At 47.6% G+C, this 15133-nt stretch overlaps 1 protein-coding gene across 4 annotated transcripts in view; it reads left to right on the plus strand.

The window, feature by feature from the left end:
- The window catches only part of AUTS2 (activator of transcription and developmental regulator AUTS2), a 1113272-nt gene that overhangs the window by 1074068 nt on the left and 24071 nt on the right, over positions 1-15133 (plus strand). For 2 of the 4 annotated variants that reach the window (XM_057528426.1, XM_057528429.1), the window contains 3 exons: positions 11269-11752; positions 13007-13260; positions 14356-14597. In XM_057528426.1, coding sequence (XP_057384409.1) covers positions 11269-11752; positions 13007-13260; positions 14356-14597 — 980 coding nt within the window. The remainder of the gene's footprint in view (positions 1-11268; positions 11753-13006; positions 13261-14355; positions 14598-15133) is intronic. The other 2 variants (XM_057528428.1, XM_057528427.1) reach the window with 2 other exon arrangements.

Here is a 15133-nt window from a genome sequence, read left to right on the forward strand (position 1 = left end):
TAGACCTACTTCCTCTTCTTTGTGACAACCATCAGGCCCTTCAAGGCGGCTCATGGGCGTGCTTTGGGCCAAGACTCTCCAATTCCCTGTTCTACACAGTGAGTAATCCAGGGAACATGGATGGAGCCAGGATGGGAAACATCACCACAAATGAGAGCTCACTGCTGCTGGTCTTCGTGGCTGTGTTCCATATCGGAGGTGCCTCCTGATTTGCTGGGCGATACAGCCACCACCCACCATCCCACCCCTGCAGCGGCTTACGTGCTGGTAGAGAACCCACCCGAGGAAGAATGGAGACAGTTATTTCCAAGCGTGGGTCTTGGGAGATGGAGACACGGAAGAATTGGCAGCCTCATGAACGGCACCCCTCAGCTACGGGGCTTCCCGAGGCTCTTTAACACTCCCAGCAATGCTACAGAGCAGTGCTTTGCAGACTTGAACGTGCACACGGATGCGGGCTGTGAAGCTAACTTCCTAACAAGAACCTAGGTGGTGCTAGTACTGCCGGTCTGTGGACCACACTTGGAATAACGAGGTTGTGGAACATGTCAGAATCATCGTATAAAACGGAGGACAGTTTGGGATCAGAAAGGCCAGAATTTACTTAGAGAAGCTGTCAAAGTCCTCTTTTCTCTGCTCCTCCTCCTTTAACTGAAGAATCAAAGGCTCCATGATATCAGAAAAATCGAAGCCGTCACGGATTCATTGTAGCAGCCGCCGTGGTGCTCACACATAAGCTAGTCAGACAGATTGCAGGCTGCGCAGCACCCAGGCCCCATGGGTCGTAGCAGGTTGTTTGAACAGACTCAGGAGGAGCTTTGTGCTCCGTCCTCAGGAGTACAGACAGGCATGTCTGGATGCTGGCATGTTCATTGCCAAAGGATGCGAGACATTGTCCGAGGCAAAGCCCACTTCTCAAGCGTGACCTTTGAGATCAGGACAAGAGTGGTTCTTGGAGTTTTCCAACCACTCTCTGGGGAAACAGTGCTTTTAGGATTTTTGGTGATGCTCTACTACTCACCAAGTGACAGCTGTGTGAACTGGTAGAAAAATGACTGAGGTCGCTGATGTCCCTCCTGGGTACTAACCCCACCCCCCCCCCACCCCCGGAATCCCCCGCAGCTCTCGCTCGGCACAGGGAGAGGCGGGGCGCAGCGGGCCAGGGCGGAGCGGTCCACGTGCTTTGGTGTCTGTGATTCTTTCTTCCCTTCCCTCCGCAACAGAAAGACTGAGTTGCCAATGTGAGAAATGACAAAGATTTGCCTCACTCCTTCCTACTAGAGTAACTTGAGACGTTCCTTTTGACGCCCGGACGCTGACAGGAGGGTGACTTTGAGGACATACAGGGCTGTCGTGTAACGCAGGCGACTCCCTCATTTTAGAGGGGTGGAGTGTGCGTGTTCTCGCAGGCTCTGCAGCAGTGTTGACCGGAACCTAGGGCAGCCTTACCTCGGCTGGCACGCCGCACACCACAGCCCTGCATGCAGAGGGTTAGGAAGAAAATTGTGGGTGGGGAGGATTTGTGTAGAGGGCCACGGAGCCAAGGAAAAGCCTGGGATAGACTAGATGGAAATTCCTACCTGCCAACATCGCGGACCCCACCCAGCCTCTTCACTAAACGGGTCTCAGTGATTGTCTAATCTGTGCCTGAAATCAGATGACACACAATCAGAGCGTACAAAGCAGGAGGGTAGGGTGACTGATCGTATTTCAGTAGGTCTTTGGTGCTGGCGGCTTTTACCTTTGTCTGTGAGAAAACAATCTCTGGTAAAGTACAAAGTGTTGAAAATAGGGTTTAACCTAGAGCCAGTCACTTGCCAACTTCAATGGGTGCACTAAGCTTTCAGAGGGTGAACGTTATTAGCTAGATGCCTCATTCCATAGCCCCCAAAATATCATAAAAGTATTGATACAACAGACATGCACAGATCCCAGAAAAATTGCTTATTCCGTTAAGAGACAAAATGGCAAGGACACATTACACCAAAGAATTGTTTGCTTCAGAAGGTGACCAAGGGCAGGTGACCCTCACAATTATTGCCCCTTCTGGCTGCAGACGTGAAACCCTGAGCTGATGATATTTGAAGTTAGCAGTGGACAGCAGTACAGCAAGGAAGGCGGCAGATCTATAAATAGATCTGTGGGCCTCTATGAGCTTGACAGCTTTTGAGTCCTCATTTGTACTTAGTAACGAAAATACAGGAAGGAGGGCTGCCTTTAGAAAGATGACATTCTTTTTTTCTCCCCCATATCCTCAGTTGATTGTTCTTAATGTGAAAGGCAGGATGATTAGATACTAGGAAGACTTTTTTTTTTTAACCAGACATCTAAAGGTATAATTCATTGTCAGTGCCTTGATCCCACCTCTTGGAAAATTTCCAAAATAAGCAAAGGGTCTGTCTTCTTGTTGTCTTCGAGTGTAAGGAATGTGTCCTGAGGCTTTTACTGCAGCACTGGCCTCGCTCAGGAGCAAACATGTTTGGTTGAAAATCCTTTTAGAACCCTTCCTCGTTGGGACCCCTGTACTGATGTACAGACACAGAAGCATCATGTCAGGTGTTGAGTGCACCCTGGTTTTAAGAGTAGTCGTGCTTGGGGTGAGCACACGCAGAGTTCACAGTGTCACGTGGGCACTTGGTCAACAGACGAGGCTGATGAGCACAGGCCGGGAAGCTGAGACCCACGGCAGGGGGTGGGGGCAGAGGCAGAGAGGCGCTGGCGAGGGCAACCAGGCGGGAGGTGATCTTGGCCGGAGAGGCCTGCTGGTGAACACTGAGGCTGGCAGGAGGACGCAAGCAAAGGTAATGGGAGTGTGTCTTTGAGGCCAAAACACGAAAGCTTGGGCTTTCTCCAAAACTGGCATTTGGAGTTTTTGCAGTGTTCTGGGAAGTGATTGGAGATTTCAGCCTTCATACCTGGTTAGGTCTCTACATAGCCCAGAACACAGTTCACTTGATTTGAGCCTAAGACTGATCCTTGGAGCCAGTGCAGCAGGAAGTGTTACGGATAAAGTGCTTTACCGTGGATAACTCTGAATCAGTAAAATACAGTAGTCGTCTTCATTAGCTCTGGTTATCTAAGCTTCTCTGTGAACCTTGCAAATAACAAACACTGAAGTTGAAGGCCACAGGTTTCCAGACTGCTGGTTCATGTGTTTTTCCTCTGTTCTGCGTCCTCAACCGCCAACTCCTGCAAGGCAGGGGCTGTTTCTCATTAATGTTTGTATCCTCAGGACCTAGCACAGTGCTGGGCATATGAAGTGATTCGTTTTGCCTTGTATGAAATGAAAACATGAGGCGAATTGTATACGGCCTTGACATTCCTGGGTTTTTTTAAGACTTTAATGCCCCCATCTCCACCCCCAGTAGATCACAGCCTCTTTCTCTCGTCCTGATTTTGGTCCTTCATCAACATGGTCCTTCATTGCTCTTATGTGCCAGAGGCCTCAAAAGAAATAAAATGTTTGCAAGCCCAGGTTGACCTGTAAGGGTGCCTTGTGCTGTAGGCGGAAGCCATTCCTGTGGGCTCTAGTCTGAACAGCCAAGGTTGATACTCCCCCGGAAGGCAGAGTCTTCGGTCGTAAAGCATCAGAAACATGGGCATCCTATTAGGGATGGGTGCTTGTTGGTGTGAGGTTTACTAGGAATAAACTTGAATCAAATCTAAGTATGCTCAACTGCAGTCTGTTGACTTTCCTTTAACCCCTGTCAGATTAACCCCTGTCCTAGGTTAATCTGGTAAACTCAATGCTATCCAAACTAGCCTCTAAGAACAGCAGCCTCTAATCTGTTGGGCTCCACACAGCTTTCCCCGTGGGCTGCTGGTGTTTTGGCAGATGCAACGGCTATTCTTTCCTATTTAGGATTCTGCTTTTACTAGGAACCCTGGAGGCTCTCAGAGGTTTGCGATGCAGACTTCAGCCCAGAGCTTAGCCTCCCAGATGGTAATTAATGTTTACACAAAATGACAAGCCCAAAATGGAATCTCTTTGAGCCCTGCCAAGCACCCATCATTCCCCTGATTGCCCACTCTTGCAGTGTTTGAAAATTAATTTGCCTTGAACAAACAGTGGGCTTTCCTCAATTTATTTGTACAGTTTCAGTGCCCGAGAAGGAAGAGCTGCAAGACTGAATGTCATCCCTCCATTCGTTCACGTAATTGAATCTGCTGATGGAACAAACTGGTCTCTGTTTAATGATTTGAAGAAAAGAGGGAGAAGAGGAAAATAAAGAGAAGTGTAGGTTAGAGAAGGTAGATTGTTTTCGGTCAAACACCATTGGCGTGTAGAGTTTTAGAGACGGCACCTAAAACACGGGAGAGTTCAAAGTATTGGTAAATGAATTCAACAGTGTGGTTTTCATTTTAGTAAGTATATACAAAACATGCAGCCTTTGCTAAAAAGGAGTTTTTGTCTGAGGTAACAGAATAGACAACAGAAAGTGTGTTTAAGGAATGGATATTGCTGGTAGCTTGAAATAATTGCATGTAGATTCATAGAAATCTGATGCTTCCCTATATTTCTGGGCTGTTTGGTGTTGAACATTTCAAGATTTATTAATGTTCCCACTTTTCGATTTAAAATTTGGGTTCTTTTTCTTATTTGGCTACAATCTTCATTCTTTCTATGTGGTGGGATTTCTGTGGCTCTTCCATGGGGACAAATAAGTAGAAAAGCTAGCTAGAAGATAGAATAGTGTAAAAATAGGACCTGTCCAAACATTCAGATACAGGTGGATGGATGGATGGGTAGATACGTTGCCTAATGGCCAGTGCCCCACAAGGTTTTCGTGATGCCTTTCAGGCTCGTTCATATTTGCTGCAATAATGACCTTAGAGTGGGTAAACCCTCTTAGGGCTTTCTAATCGAGTGTAAAGACCAGAAGCACCGAAACGTGCCTTGGGAGAGTCTGTCTCCTCCTCCTCCCACCTCCCCCTCCCCCGTTCCTTCTCTGTCATCAACGTTCACCATTTCCTTTCTGTTCAAGTACACCAGTTAGAAACATTGAGGAGTTGATGGAAGGCTAATGCATACCATATCCTATCCTCATTTCTGAGAGAAAAATACTTATCTGTCCTCTGGGTGAGGAGCTTTTCTAAAAACTCCATCCAGTAGGTAAGGCAGTTTCAAGAGACTTGAACAGTCACTTTCCTGGTTGGCTTCTTTAGATGGTGGAGGTGTATTGTCCATGAAGGAACTCTTTTTAAAAATATAATCCCTTTCTTTTCTTTTATAATAATAATACATATTCACTATAGAAAATTTGGAAAGTTTAAAAAAGCACAAATTTAAAAATTTGAATCAATGGTTATTTCTGGCTGATGGGATTACAGTTAACATTTTTTCCCCTTGATATCAGTTTATTTTATTTTTCTTGTTTCTTAAAGGTAACAGTTAACATTTTGATGTATATCTTTCTAATCTCTTTTTCTGTACATATATGTATGCATTTACACAGATAATTTTAAGTATTGAAACCATATTGATAATAGTGCACTTTATTTTACTTAATAGTAATTTTGTCATGAAATATTTTCCATGAAATTAAATCTTTCTACAGTAGTTTTGGGAACACTGATCACTTACTTACTTTGCGCTATACATTGTAGAAAGCACTTAACATGACTTTTTAGTTTCCACAACAACCCTTTCAGATAGTTATTGCATTTTTACAGTAAGTTATTGGACTTCTAGAAATAGAGCAGTCCATCACGGGGACATAATGCATCAAATCTCAATCCCACCACACCCAGCGCCCTCTTTGTGTAATGTAAGAACTGTTTTATAGCACACTTTTTTTTTTTTTGTCTGTGTTGGGTCTTCGTTGCTGCACGCATCCTTCTCTAGCCGTGATGAGCGGGGGCTACTCTTCGTTGGGGTGCGCAGGCTTCTTATTGCAGTGGCTTCCTTTGTTGCGGAGCACGGGCTTTAGTAGTTGTGGCCCACAGGCTGTAGAGCGCAGGCTCAGTAGTTGTGGCGCACGGGTTTAGTTGCTCTGCAGCATGTGGGATCTTCCCAGACCAGGGATTGAACCCGTGTCCCCTGCATTGACAGGCGGATTCCCAACCACTGCACCACCAGGGAAGTCCCTATAGCACACTCTTCTTTTTTAATTTCTGGAGTGAAATATATGGTTAATATGCTTATCTGCACACATAATTTTTAAATGTGTATAAAGCCTTTAATGAAACGTAAAGGAGAAACAAATAGAAGGTAGTTTATAATAACATACTGTGTTTTAAGTACGTAGATGCCTGTTTGCATTAGAAGACAAGGAAAGATCAGATGGTTGAATCTGTACATAGAAACACGGCTGTCGTGGTAATTCACATACCAGGATCAGCCTTACCATTGATGTCATGATTTTCCCAAGTGATGAACAACTCAACAACAACACATAACACAGCAGATGTGACAACATACAATAGTTGCATTCTTAGAAAACCCAGTGTGTATTAAAGCCATGTGGAAAATTATTTTGTCTTTCTTTGCAAAAACAGGTTCTAGGTTTTTCAGCTGCACAAATGTTCAGTGGGACTTTAGAAAGTGAACCAAGATATTGTGTGGGGTTTACCTTCATATCATGGTACATCTAATCTCCCTGAGAGCCACTAAATACCCTCCAGTCATTGTGACAGCCAGACGTACTCCAACAAACTTTGAAAACTCCCCCAAGGGGTGGTCTCCTCTAAGAGCTACCTCTTCCATGGCTTTAACCTTTAACTTCTCTCTCTTTCTCTCCCCTCCCCCTCCCTCCTCTCCTCCCCACTCCCCCCCCCGCCCCATTTATTTATTTATTTATTTATTTATTTATATTTGTTTTTGAATCATAAAACACCCTAGAACATAGATTCTCAAAGCATTTGTGTGTGGGGGGGTGTTTCTGAAAGTTTTAGGCCCTATACTTTTCTTGTTAGGTTCGTTCCCAAGTGTTACATGATTTTGGTTATTGTAAAGGGTATTCTTTTTTTATTTTATTTTCTCTTCACTATTGCTGGTGTGTAGGAAAGCGACTGATGTTGTGGCTTTTCTTTATTTGGATACCTTACTGAGCTCTCTTACTAGTTCTCATATTTTTTCAGCTGGTTGTCTATGTTTTCCAGCAAGATAATTATATTTTTTGTAAACAATAGTTTTGCCTCTTCCTTTGGTTGTAGGTTTGCTGTTGGTCTTCAATTTAAATGACAGGAATCGTTTGCCTCCTATAGGTTTAGTCCACATTGTCTATAACACGAAATGCACCTGGTACCTTTTTTCGGTTGAGGGGGTGTTGATATGGAGTCATTTTTCAGTTTACTTTTATGATCGGGTTTGTTTGTTTTTTTAAGTCAGTTTTAATAATTTATATTTTTCATTAAATCCATTTTATTTTAAAAGTTATTAGTATAAACGTGTGCATTCTATTTTCTTATTTCATATAAAATATACTCTCCGTGCCTATTAGTCGTACCACTATTCAAATTCCCAGTTTTGTTTGCTTTCCTTTTTTTTCCCCTTGTTCAGACTGTTTTTAAACATAAGACCAGTTTTAAAATTTTTAATAGGTAACATGATCACAGGATTCAAAAATTTAAATATGCATGTATGTAGACAGTAAAATATCTCCCCCTCCCCCAGTTCTCTGTCTCTCCAGTTCTCACTCCTCCTCAAGCCCCCAAACAGGTAACTTACTGCTATTGGTCTCTTGGGTATTCTTCCGGAGTTGCTTTATGTATAAAGTAAAAATTAATACGTTTTCTTCCATTTTTTATAAAAGCTAGCATATGCTCTACATTGTACATATAGAGCTCCTCATTCACTTGTACAGCTGCAGTCTTTTCCACTTCATGGATGTACCAAATGCATTTGTAACCAGAACCCTAATGATTACATTTGAGTTGTTTCCAAACGGGCGATTCAAATCATGATGTTGTTCCACTGTGTCTATAGACCAAATTCTTACTCATCAGGTCAAGGGAACTCCATTAGTTCTTTGGCTAAATGTTGCCACATTGCCCTCCACAGAGGTTATAGGGTTTATATTCAACTAGTAAAGTAAAAGAGAGTCCATTTTCCCCAGGGAACTTGTATCCAATTTGAAGTAAAATCAAGCACATTTTTCCTAATCTACCCTTACGATTTTTTTAAAAAAGTATTGTGTTTGAGTCAAGTTTGTTGAGATATATAATTTACATGCAGTACATTCAGCCTTTTTACTGTATAGTGTAATTCAGATTTGCATATCTTTTATTTATAAGCATGATGTTATTTTTACAAACACAAAAGAGAAATTTTAAAACCCCAAAATGTAATGAAAAAAGCTTCTAAATAAGACCAGTCAATTTGCACGTTCTTATTTCTTTCGCCTCAGCACATTTCATCCTTTGGCAAATTCAGAGCACACTGAGCAATACAAAAAAAAAAATTTTTTTTTTTTTTAATGTGTTCTTGCCAATTTTGGAGAAGCTCAGTAAGACAAGTGGACTGTCAGGACGGAAGAGCTTAACTGGGAAGACACATTTATTGAATAATTGAAAGGAAAAGGAAATGCATTGCCGATTAGCCACAAAAATGCATGACGCCTAGTCTGTGCCTCACGAGACCCGTGCAAATGGGGGGTCGTAAAACTGTTTCAGCCCCAAAGTTCTTACCAGCCTTCCAACCTGTCGGCTGCCTTGGTCAATAGGTTGGGGCACCAGTGTTGATGGACTGACGATAGCTTTCAGATTGAGCTGAAAGGCCGTGTTCCAGCGACAATTTGTAGCTTTCCTAACCCTTTGCACTATCTGATTGTAGTTAAATATTTTAACTGAATCCTGGATTTATCATTACCTGTTTTGTGTTAGGGGGCAGCATTGTGTAAATCATAGAAAAGTCACTTAGTGGTGGCAGAGTTACCACTAGAACTCTGCTGTCTGGTTTATTCAACAGCAAGCAAGTTCCTTAACTTCTCTGGGCTTATTCCCCATCTAGTCGAAGAGGGTTGGAGAACATGCTTGCTTGCTACTCACAGAACGGCCTAATAAGCACCAGCATCACCTGGGAGATTCTCAGAAAGGTAGACTCTGGAGCCCCGCTCACCCCCAAAGCTGCTGAATCCGAATCTGCATTTGAATCTGATCTTCAGGGGTTTCATATGCACGTTAAAGTTTGGGAAGTGCTGGGATGGTCTCCCAGATTCTGGTCTTCCTCCAAAATTCTGTGATTCTGGGTTTCCCAAGCCAATGGTTCCCTACAAATTTGTAGGGTTCGCTAGAGAGGTTTTGGTCTTGCCGGTGTACCTTGTTGATCGTCACAGATGGCGACACCGCCACAGTCTCAGCACCACTCCACTGACTCTAGCTGGGTTTGGGCTGGTCCTGAGACAGTGGAACAGCAGAGGAAACATGAGCGCCAACTCTGCCTTTACAGAGCTTTGGGAAGCGAGCCCAAGCCTGTACCGTGCCTTCTTTTTTTGTGCTGTTAGGATTTCCGGGGTGTTAGTGCCTTCTGCCGCAGACCTAACTAACCAGCCTGCATTGTGTGAAGCCTGTGGTTTTCAGTGAGCTCGTATAATTGCTTGCTATGGAAAATCTTGTGACAATGATAGAAAAAAATGAAAAAGAAGCAGAGCCAGCATCCCTAGAGCTGGGTGTCTGCAGATAAAGGGTCTTCCTTTGTGTTGTAGGAGTTCTTCTTGTGGCTGAAGGGGGTCTGTGTCCACATCAGGAATTTTGTTCTCTCTCAGCCCTCAGGTTTTGGAAATTCATAAAATGTCAGCTTATCATAAGCAAAGATCTTCCTAGCAAGGTTCTGAAGACAGCACTTTGAGAGAAATGTGTGTGAGTAGGATGTCAGAAGTCTAGAGTTGCTTTTCACCAGATCCATCAGATGCTTTATCCTTTCATACCTGAGCCATGTGAAGAGGGGGCTTTCTTGGCATTCTGTTTGTGTAATTGTTCCACACTGTCTGTGGGACTTGAGGATAGACGAGTTCATATTAGCTAAAAACGTGGTTTGCTTATAAACCCACCATTTGTTTCTGCTTTTGTGCATATTACAGGTTTGATCTGTTTTACCAAAAGAACACGAAAATAATGGATTGCTTTGATGCAAATTCCAGGGAAGAAAAACTGACGTGTGTATACCCAAGAGGACATCAACAGAAAGTAATAGGACCAGTGAGAATACCATGTATTTTTCATACTTGGTAACAGTGAGATTAGAAGAGAAAGTTCATGCGCAAAGTAGTTCATTTAGGAATACCTGAAACACCACCCTCATTTCAGAGAATATTGTCATCCATTCTCTTCCAGTTTCTAAGCTGTGTAATAATAAAAGGATGGATTTTTTTTAAGCGCAAAAATGCAGGAAAGGTAATTTTTTCCCTGCGATGTATACAAAAGTACTTACTCATAAATTGGTCCACCTCTTTGTATTTAATGCCATATTTGTCTTTCATTATTCCGTTAGAGGATTGTATGGAGTTTGACTTATGGGGTAATCAGGTTACCCCTATACTAGATGTGGCATGGATCTTTTGACCTTTGGAGGGAAGCATATCTTTTAAATTCATATAGGAGCATCTGTTGTCTACATTTCATTAGTGACTGTAGAATTTGACTTACATTTCACATCTAGGCTTGGTCTCATGTCCAGCATCACACCCCTTGTCCTCACTAGGCTAAGGACTCCTCCAGTGGTCCAGAGGGAATTCTTTAAGATCTCAAGCATGTGTAGTTGACAGTAAATTGGTCTAAATTCATGTTTGCACCTTCGATCTCAAACTCTGGGATCGTCGGTAGGAGTAGAAGTCCTCAGCAGTAGGAGGCCTGACGTTTGACCGGAAGTTTAGCCCTTGCTAAACAGAAAATTATTTCTCCAAATGTCAGGCGGGCTCCGTCAGTCAGAATGGAAAGGGGGAAGGAGGCCAGGCCGATAAGAGACATCTGTGGGGCTAAATAACTTTTGCTTCGTGTGCTACTGCAAACACTTCTCCTCTGTGTAGTCAAGAAGTATATTTGTTTTAAAAGGAGAATCAACTTGTTGGCTCTTGTTTCTGAATTTTGCCGCACAAAAGGCTTTGTCAAGGTTAAGGGAAACATTCGTTTTCAGAGTCTGGTGGCTTCAGCCGCTTCCTGGAAGGCACCTTCTCTGGCTGGTGGGCCTTTCTCCCCCAGGGACACGGCTGCTCCCAGCGGTACAGACAGGACAGCACCGGGGACGGCCCGGTGGGCACAGATGACCCGGGCCCGGCGTCGGCTTCCACTCACGCGCCTGCCTGTGCTTTTCTTTCTGCTCCCCCTGCACAGATCCGGAGCTCGGTGTCGGCGCGCTACCCCAACACGACGGCCGCGATGCGGGGCCCATTGTCCCCAAGATTTCGGGTCTAGAGAGGAGCCAGGAGAAGAGCCAGGACTGCGGCAAAGAGCCCATCTTTGAGCCCGTGGTGCTGAAGGACCCCCGCCCTCAGGTCCCGCCGCCGCCGCCCCAGCCCCAGGCGGAGCCCCCGCCCCGAGCGCCTTCTCCGGACCCCGCCTCGGGGCCGCGCGCCGAGCCCCCGCCGCCGCCCCCCCCGCGCCCCGGCGCCCAGCCTCCGCCCGCGCCCCCGGAGGCCCCGCCGCAGCCCGCGCCGCCGCCGCCACCGCCGCAGGCGCCCCGGCCGCCCCGGCCGCAGTCCCCGGGGCCGCTGCCGCCCCAGGCCCTCCCGCCCGCGCCGGCCCACCCCTCCGCCCAGAGCCTCCCCCAGCCGCTGTCCGCCTACAACAGCAGCAGCCTGAGCCTCAACAGCCTCAGGTGAGCCGCCTGCCCGGCTTTGGTCGTCTTCTGTGGGACGGGCAGCTGGCGCTGGGAGCGGGGCGCCCGGGGACTGGGGTCTCCTGTTGGAAGCTTTAGCGCAGTGTTCTCAGCGACGCGGGGACGCAAGACAGGGACGGGGCCTGAGAGGCCGGTGAGACAGGTCTCCTGGGAGCAGGACGGGACGGGCTGGGCGGAGGATGGGTGGTGAGGTCCTTGGCGGAGGCTCCTGAGAGAGTGAAGGCAGGAAGAAGAAGGTTCAAGGAAGGGAGAGTTGAGGGCTCTGTGCCCGGGAGCCCCGCCGGTTCCCCGGTCAGAGGCAGGGAACGGAAAGCCAGGGAGATGGTGGAATGTTGAGAGTCTAAGAAGGAAAGCTCTTTGCCCCCCCCCCACCCCGTCACATCTCCCTGCAACTCCAGGGGCGGGAAGATGGGGACCAAGGAGTCACAGAGGTAGAGAAGAAACACGCCAGGTTTAGGGAGAGAGAGGTGTTCCTCCCTGGAGATCCAGGCACTCTTCCGTCTTGTCTTTGCCAGGGTACAAAAGAAAGTTTACAAAGTAGCACAAGGAAACCTGCAAAGAAAAGGGAAAAGGGGAACGGGGAACAGGGACCCAGGGTGCAGGGCCCAGTGTTGCCCACCCCGGCTGGTCCCGGGGGCTGTCATTCTAAGCCCCCGCGCTTGGTGACTTGGATAGTGTTTTCCTTGTGACTGTGACGGGTGACCGTGGCGGTCAAGAGCCGTGCTCTCTCCTGTCTGCAACAGGGGAAGGAAGCTGCCTTGGCAGGGGCCAGGCCCATCTTCTGCCCCCGAGGCCACGTCTGTGGCCTCCAGACCATAGGGGTGACGGGGCACCTGAGGCCCCCGGCTCCCCCTTCCTTGTGCTTCTTCACAGAAGAGGGAGCAGACAGACGGGCCGAGCCCGGCTCACCGCGCTTACTCCTTTCCACTGACGTTGCCCTATCGGAAGTGTGGCTGGTGCAGGATGGGAGGGGGCCGCTGTCTGGACATGGCGGTGGCTGGGGGCAGCAGCTCCTATTCTGCTGTGTCCGCAGTCGTGGGGGCAGTTTAGAGGAGCTGCGGTTTCAGCAGAGGCTCTGTGCGCACAGGGGAGGGTCTGGGAAGAGGAAGGAGCAAGAGAAAAGGTGTTGAATGGCTTTGGGCAGGGAGATAGGGGGTTTTTTAAAGAAAATAAATGGCTTACCTCTTTTTTTTTTTTTCATTTCTTTCTCTTTTTTTTTTGGTATTCCAACAGCAGTAGCAGGAGCAGCACTCCAGCGAAGACTCAGCCTGCCCCCCCTCACATCTCCCACCACCCCGCAGCCTCCCCGTTCCCCCTGTCACTGCCCAACCACAGCCCCCTGCACAGCTTCACGCCCACCCTCCAGCCCCCCGCACACTCACATCACCCCAATATGTTTGCCCCTCCCACTGCCTTGCCTCCTCCACCACCTCTGACATCAGGGAGTCTGCAGGTGCCCGGACACCCGGCCGGGAGCACTTACTCAGGTAGGATGGAGACGCTGGCCTGGCTTCTTCGTGCTCCCACTCTCCCCTCCAGGGGGCCTCGCTTGCTTCTGTGTTGTCCCCGGTGGCTCAGTGTTACCCACTCATGATTTTCTGCTTTATTGTATGCCTTCTTGTAATCTTCCTCCAGTCCTCTGCAGGCTGAGGTTCAGCAAAAATATGTACCAACACCCATCCCAACCTGGCATGACAGTGTTCTGGAATCGGACACTGCCAGACTTTTCTGACCAGGTTCATCCTCTGAGCAGTAAAGCACAGATTGTCTGGGCCCTGTCACCTGGGCTCCCATTAGCTTGACAGAAAAGCTCTACACATCCCATGTCTGTTTCAGGCCAGGATCTTAAGTCACATCCTTGTTAGCTGACTGAGGCCTTCTACCTTGGGTGGGAAAGAAGATGTACTTTTTGTGAGCATATGTCCCAGCTTTTTAAGGACACACCTAGTGTTGGATATTGGGTCCTTTTCTCCTCACCTGTATTAATCAGGCCAAGTGGCACAACTTTGGGTTTGTTGTGGCCATGTTTTACCACTGATACAGAGAGCCGTAAAGCAGAGATTTATGTTGGAAGAGGGCATGATGGCTGTGTCACGGCATGTTGCTGTGTCGACAGCTCACTTTTATTAGTCAGTCAGTCACTGCTCTTAAGCACTTAAATAGGTTCATTTCTTTAACCCTTGAAACAAATCCATAGCACAGGCAATGTTATTGTTCCCGTATGATAGATGAGGAAACTGCGACACAGATGGGTGATTTCCCACACCCGGGGTCGCTCAACTGGCAGTAAAACAGCTGAAACTTGACCTCTGGCCGTTCGGCCTGGACTCTGTCCGTGCACCCCACCGATGGACCGCCTGTCCCTGAAAGCTGAGACAGAGAACAGAGTGTGTGACTGGCCCTTACCATCCGCTGCCTGGTCGGCTATCCCTTCCCACTAAGGGCCCAGCCGCACCCCGAGAGCCCCAGCTCCCGTGCCCTGGGCCCGTAGCCCTCCGCAGTGAGCTACTTGGATGTCCTGTTCTGAAAGGAATTACCGTCCCAAGAAAAGGTGTCACCCTGTCCCTGTTCTTCTCTTCCAGAGCAAGACATCTTGCGACAGGAACTGAACACACGTTTTTTGGCCTCCCAGAGCGCTGACCGCGGGGCCTCCCTGGGCCCCCCACCCTACCTGCGGACCGAGTTCCACCAGCACCAGCACCAGCACCAGCACACGCACCAGCACACGCACCAGCACACGTTCACGCCCTTCCCCCACGCCCTGCCGCCCACCGCCATCATGCCGACGCCAGCACCGCCCATGGTGCGTACCCCAGGCAGAAATGTGAGGATAAGTAGAGCGCGACTCTCTTTTTATGCAGCACGGTGGGGTTGGACCAGGCCGTCCGGGCACAGGCGATTGGCTGGGGAGCAACAGCTGTTTGGGGGGGGACTCCCTTGACCTTGCTCAACTCTGCTGGAGAGAAGGGGATGGGCCCTGCTTCAGGCAGCACTGACCCAGGACCTAAAGTAGGAACTCTTTTCTAGATGGTTATTTCTAGCACTGTGGGTGGAATTTATTCTAGATGCCCTCAAAACGGTCACATCCAGAGTCGGTAGTTAACTTCTTAAGGGTGATTTTGTTTTCTTGAGCATCTTGGGGAGTTGCCACCAGATATAAACATGTATCTGTCAGTGTTCGGCGCTAGCAAATACATGCTCACGGAATCCCGGGAAATCCAGAAGGGCTGAGGAGGGAGAGAGTCATCAGGAGACTTGGATGGCCCTGGGTACCCCTCCCCCAATACCCGCTCTTTCGGAAGGTTTTCTAAACCGGCTTTGATGGAGGTGTTGTATTTCCCGTATTTCATAAGACAACGC

The sequence above is a fragment of the Balaenoptera acutorostrata genome, chromosome 15 (assembly GCF_949987535.1).
Source record: "Balaenoptera acutorostrata chromosome 15, mBalAcu1.1, whole genome shotgun sequence".
NCBI classification, from domain to species: Eukaryota; Metazoa; Chordata; class Mammalia; order Artiodactyla; family Balaenopteridae; genus Balaenoptera; species Balaenoptera acutorostrata.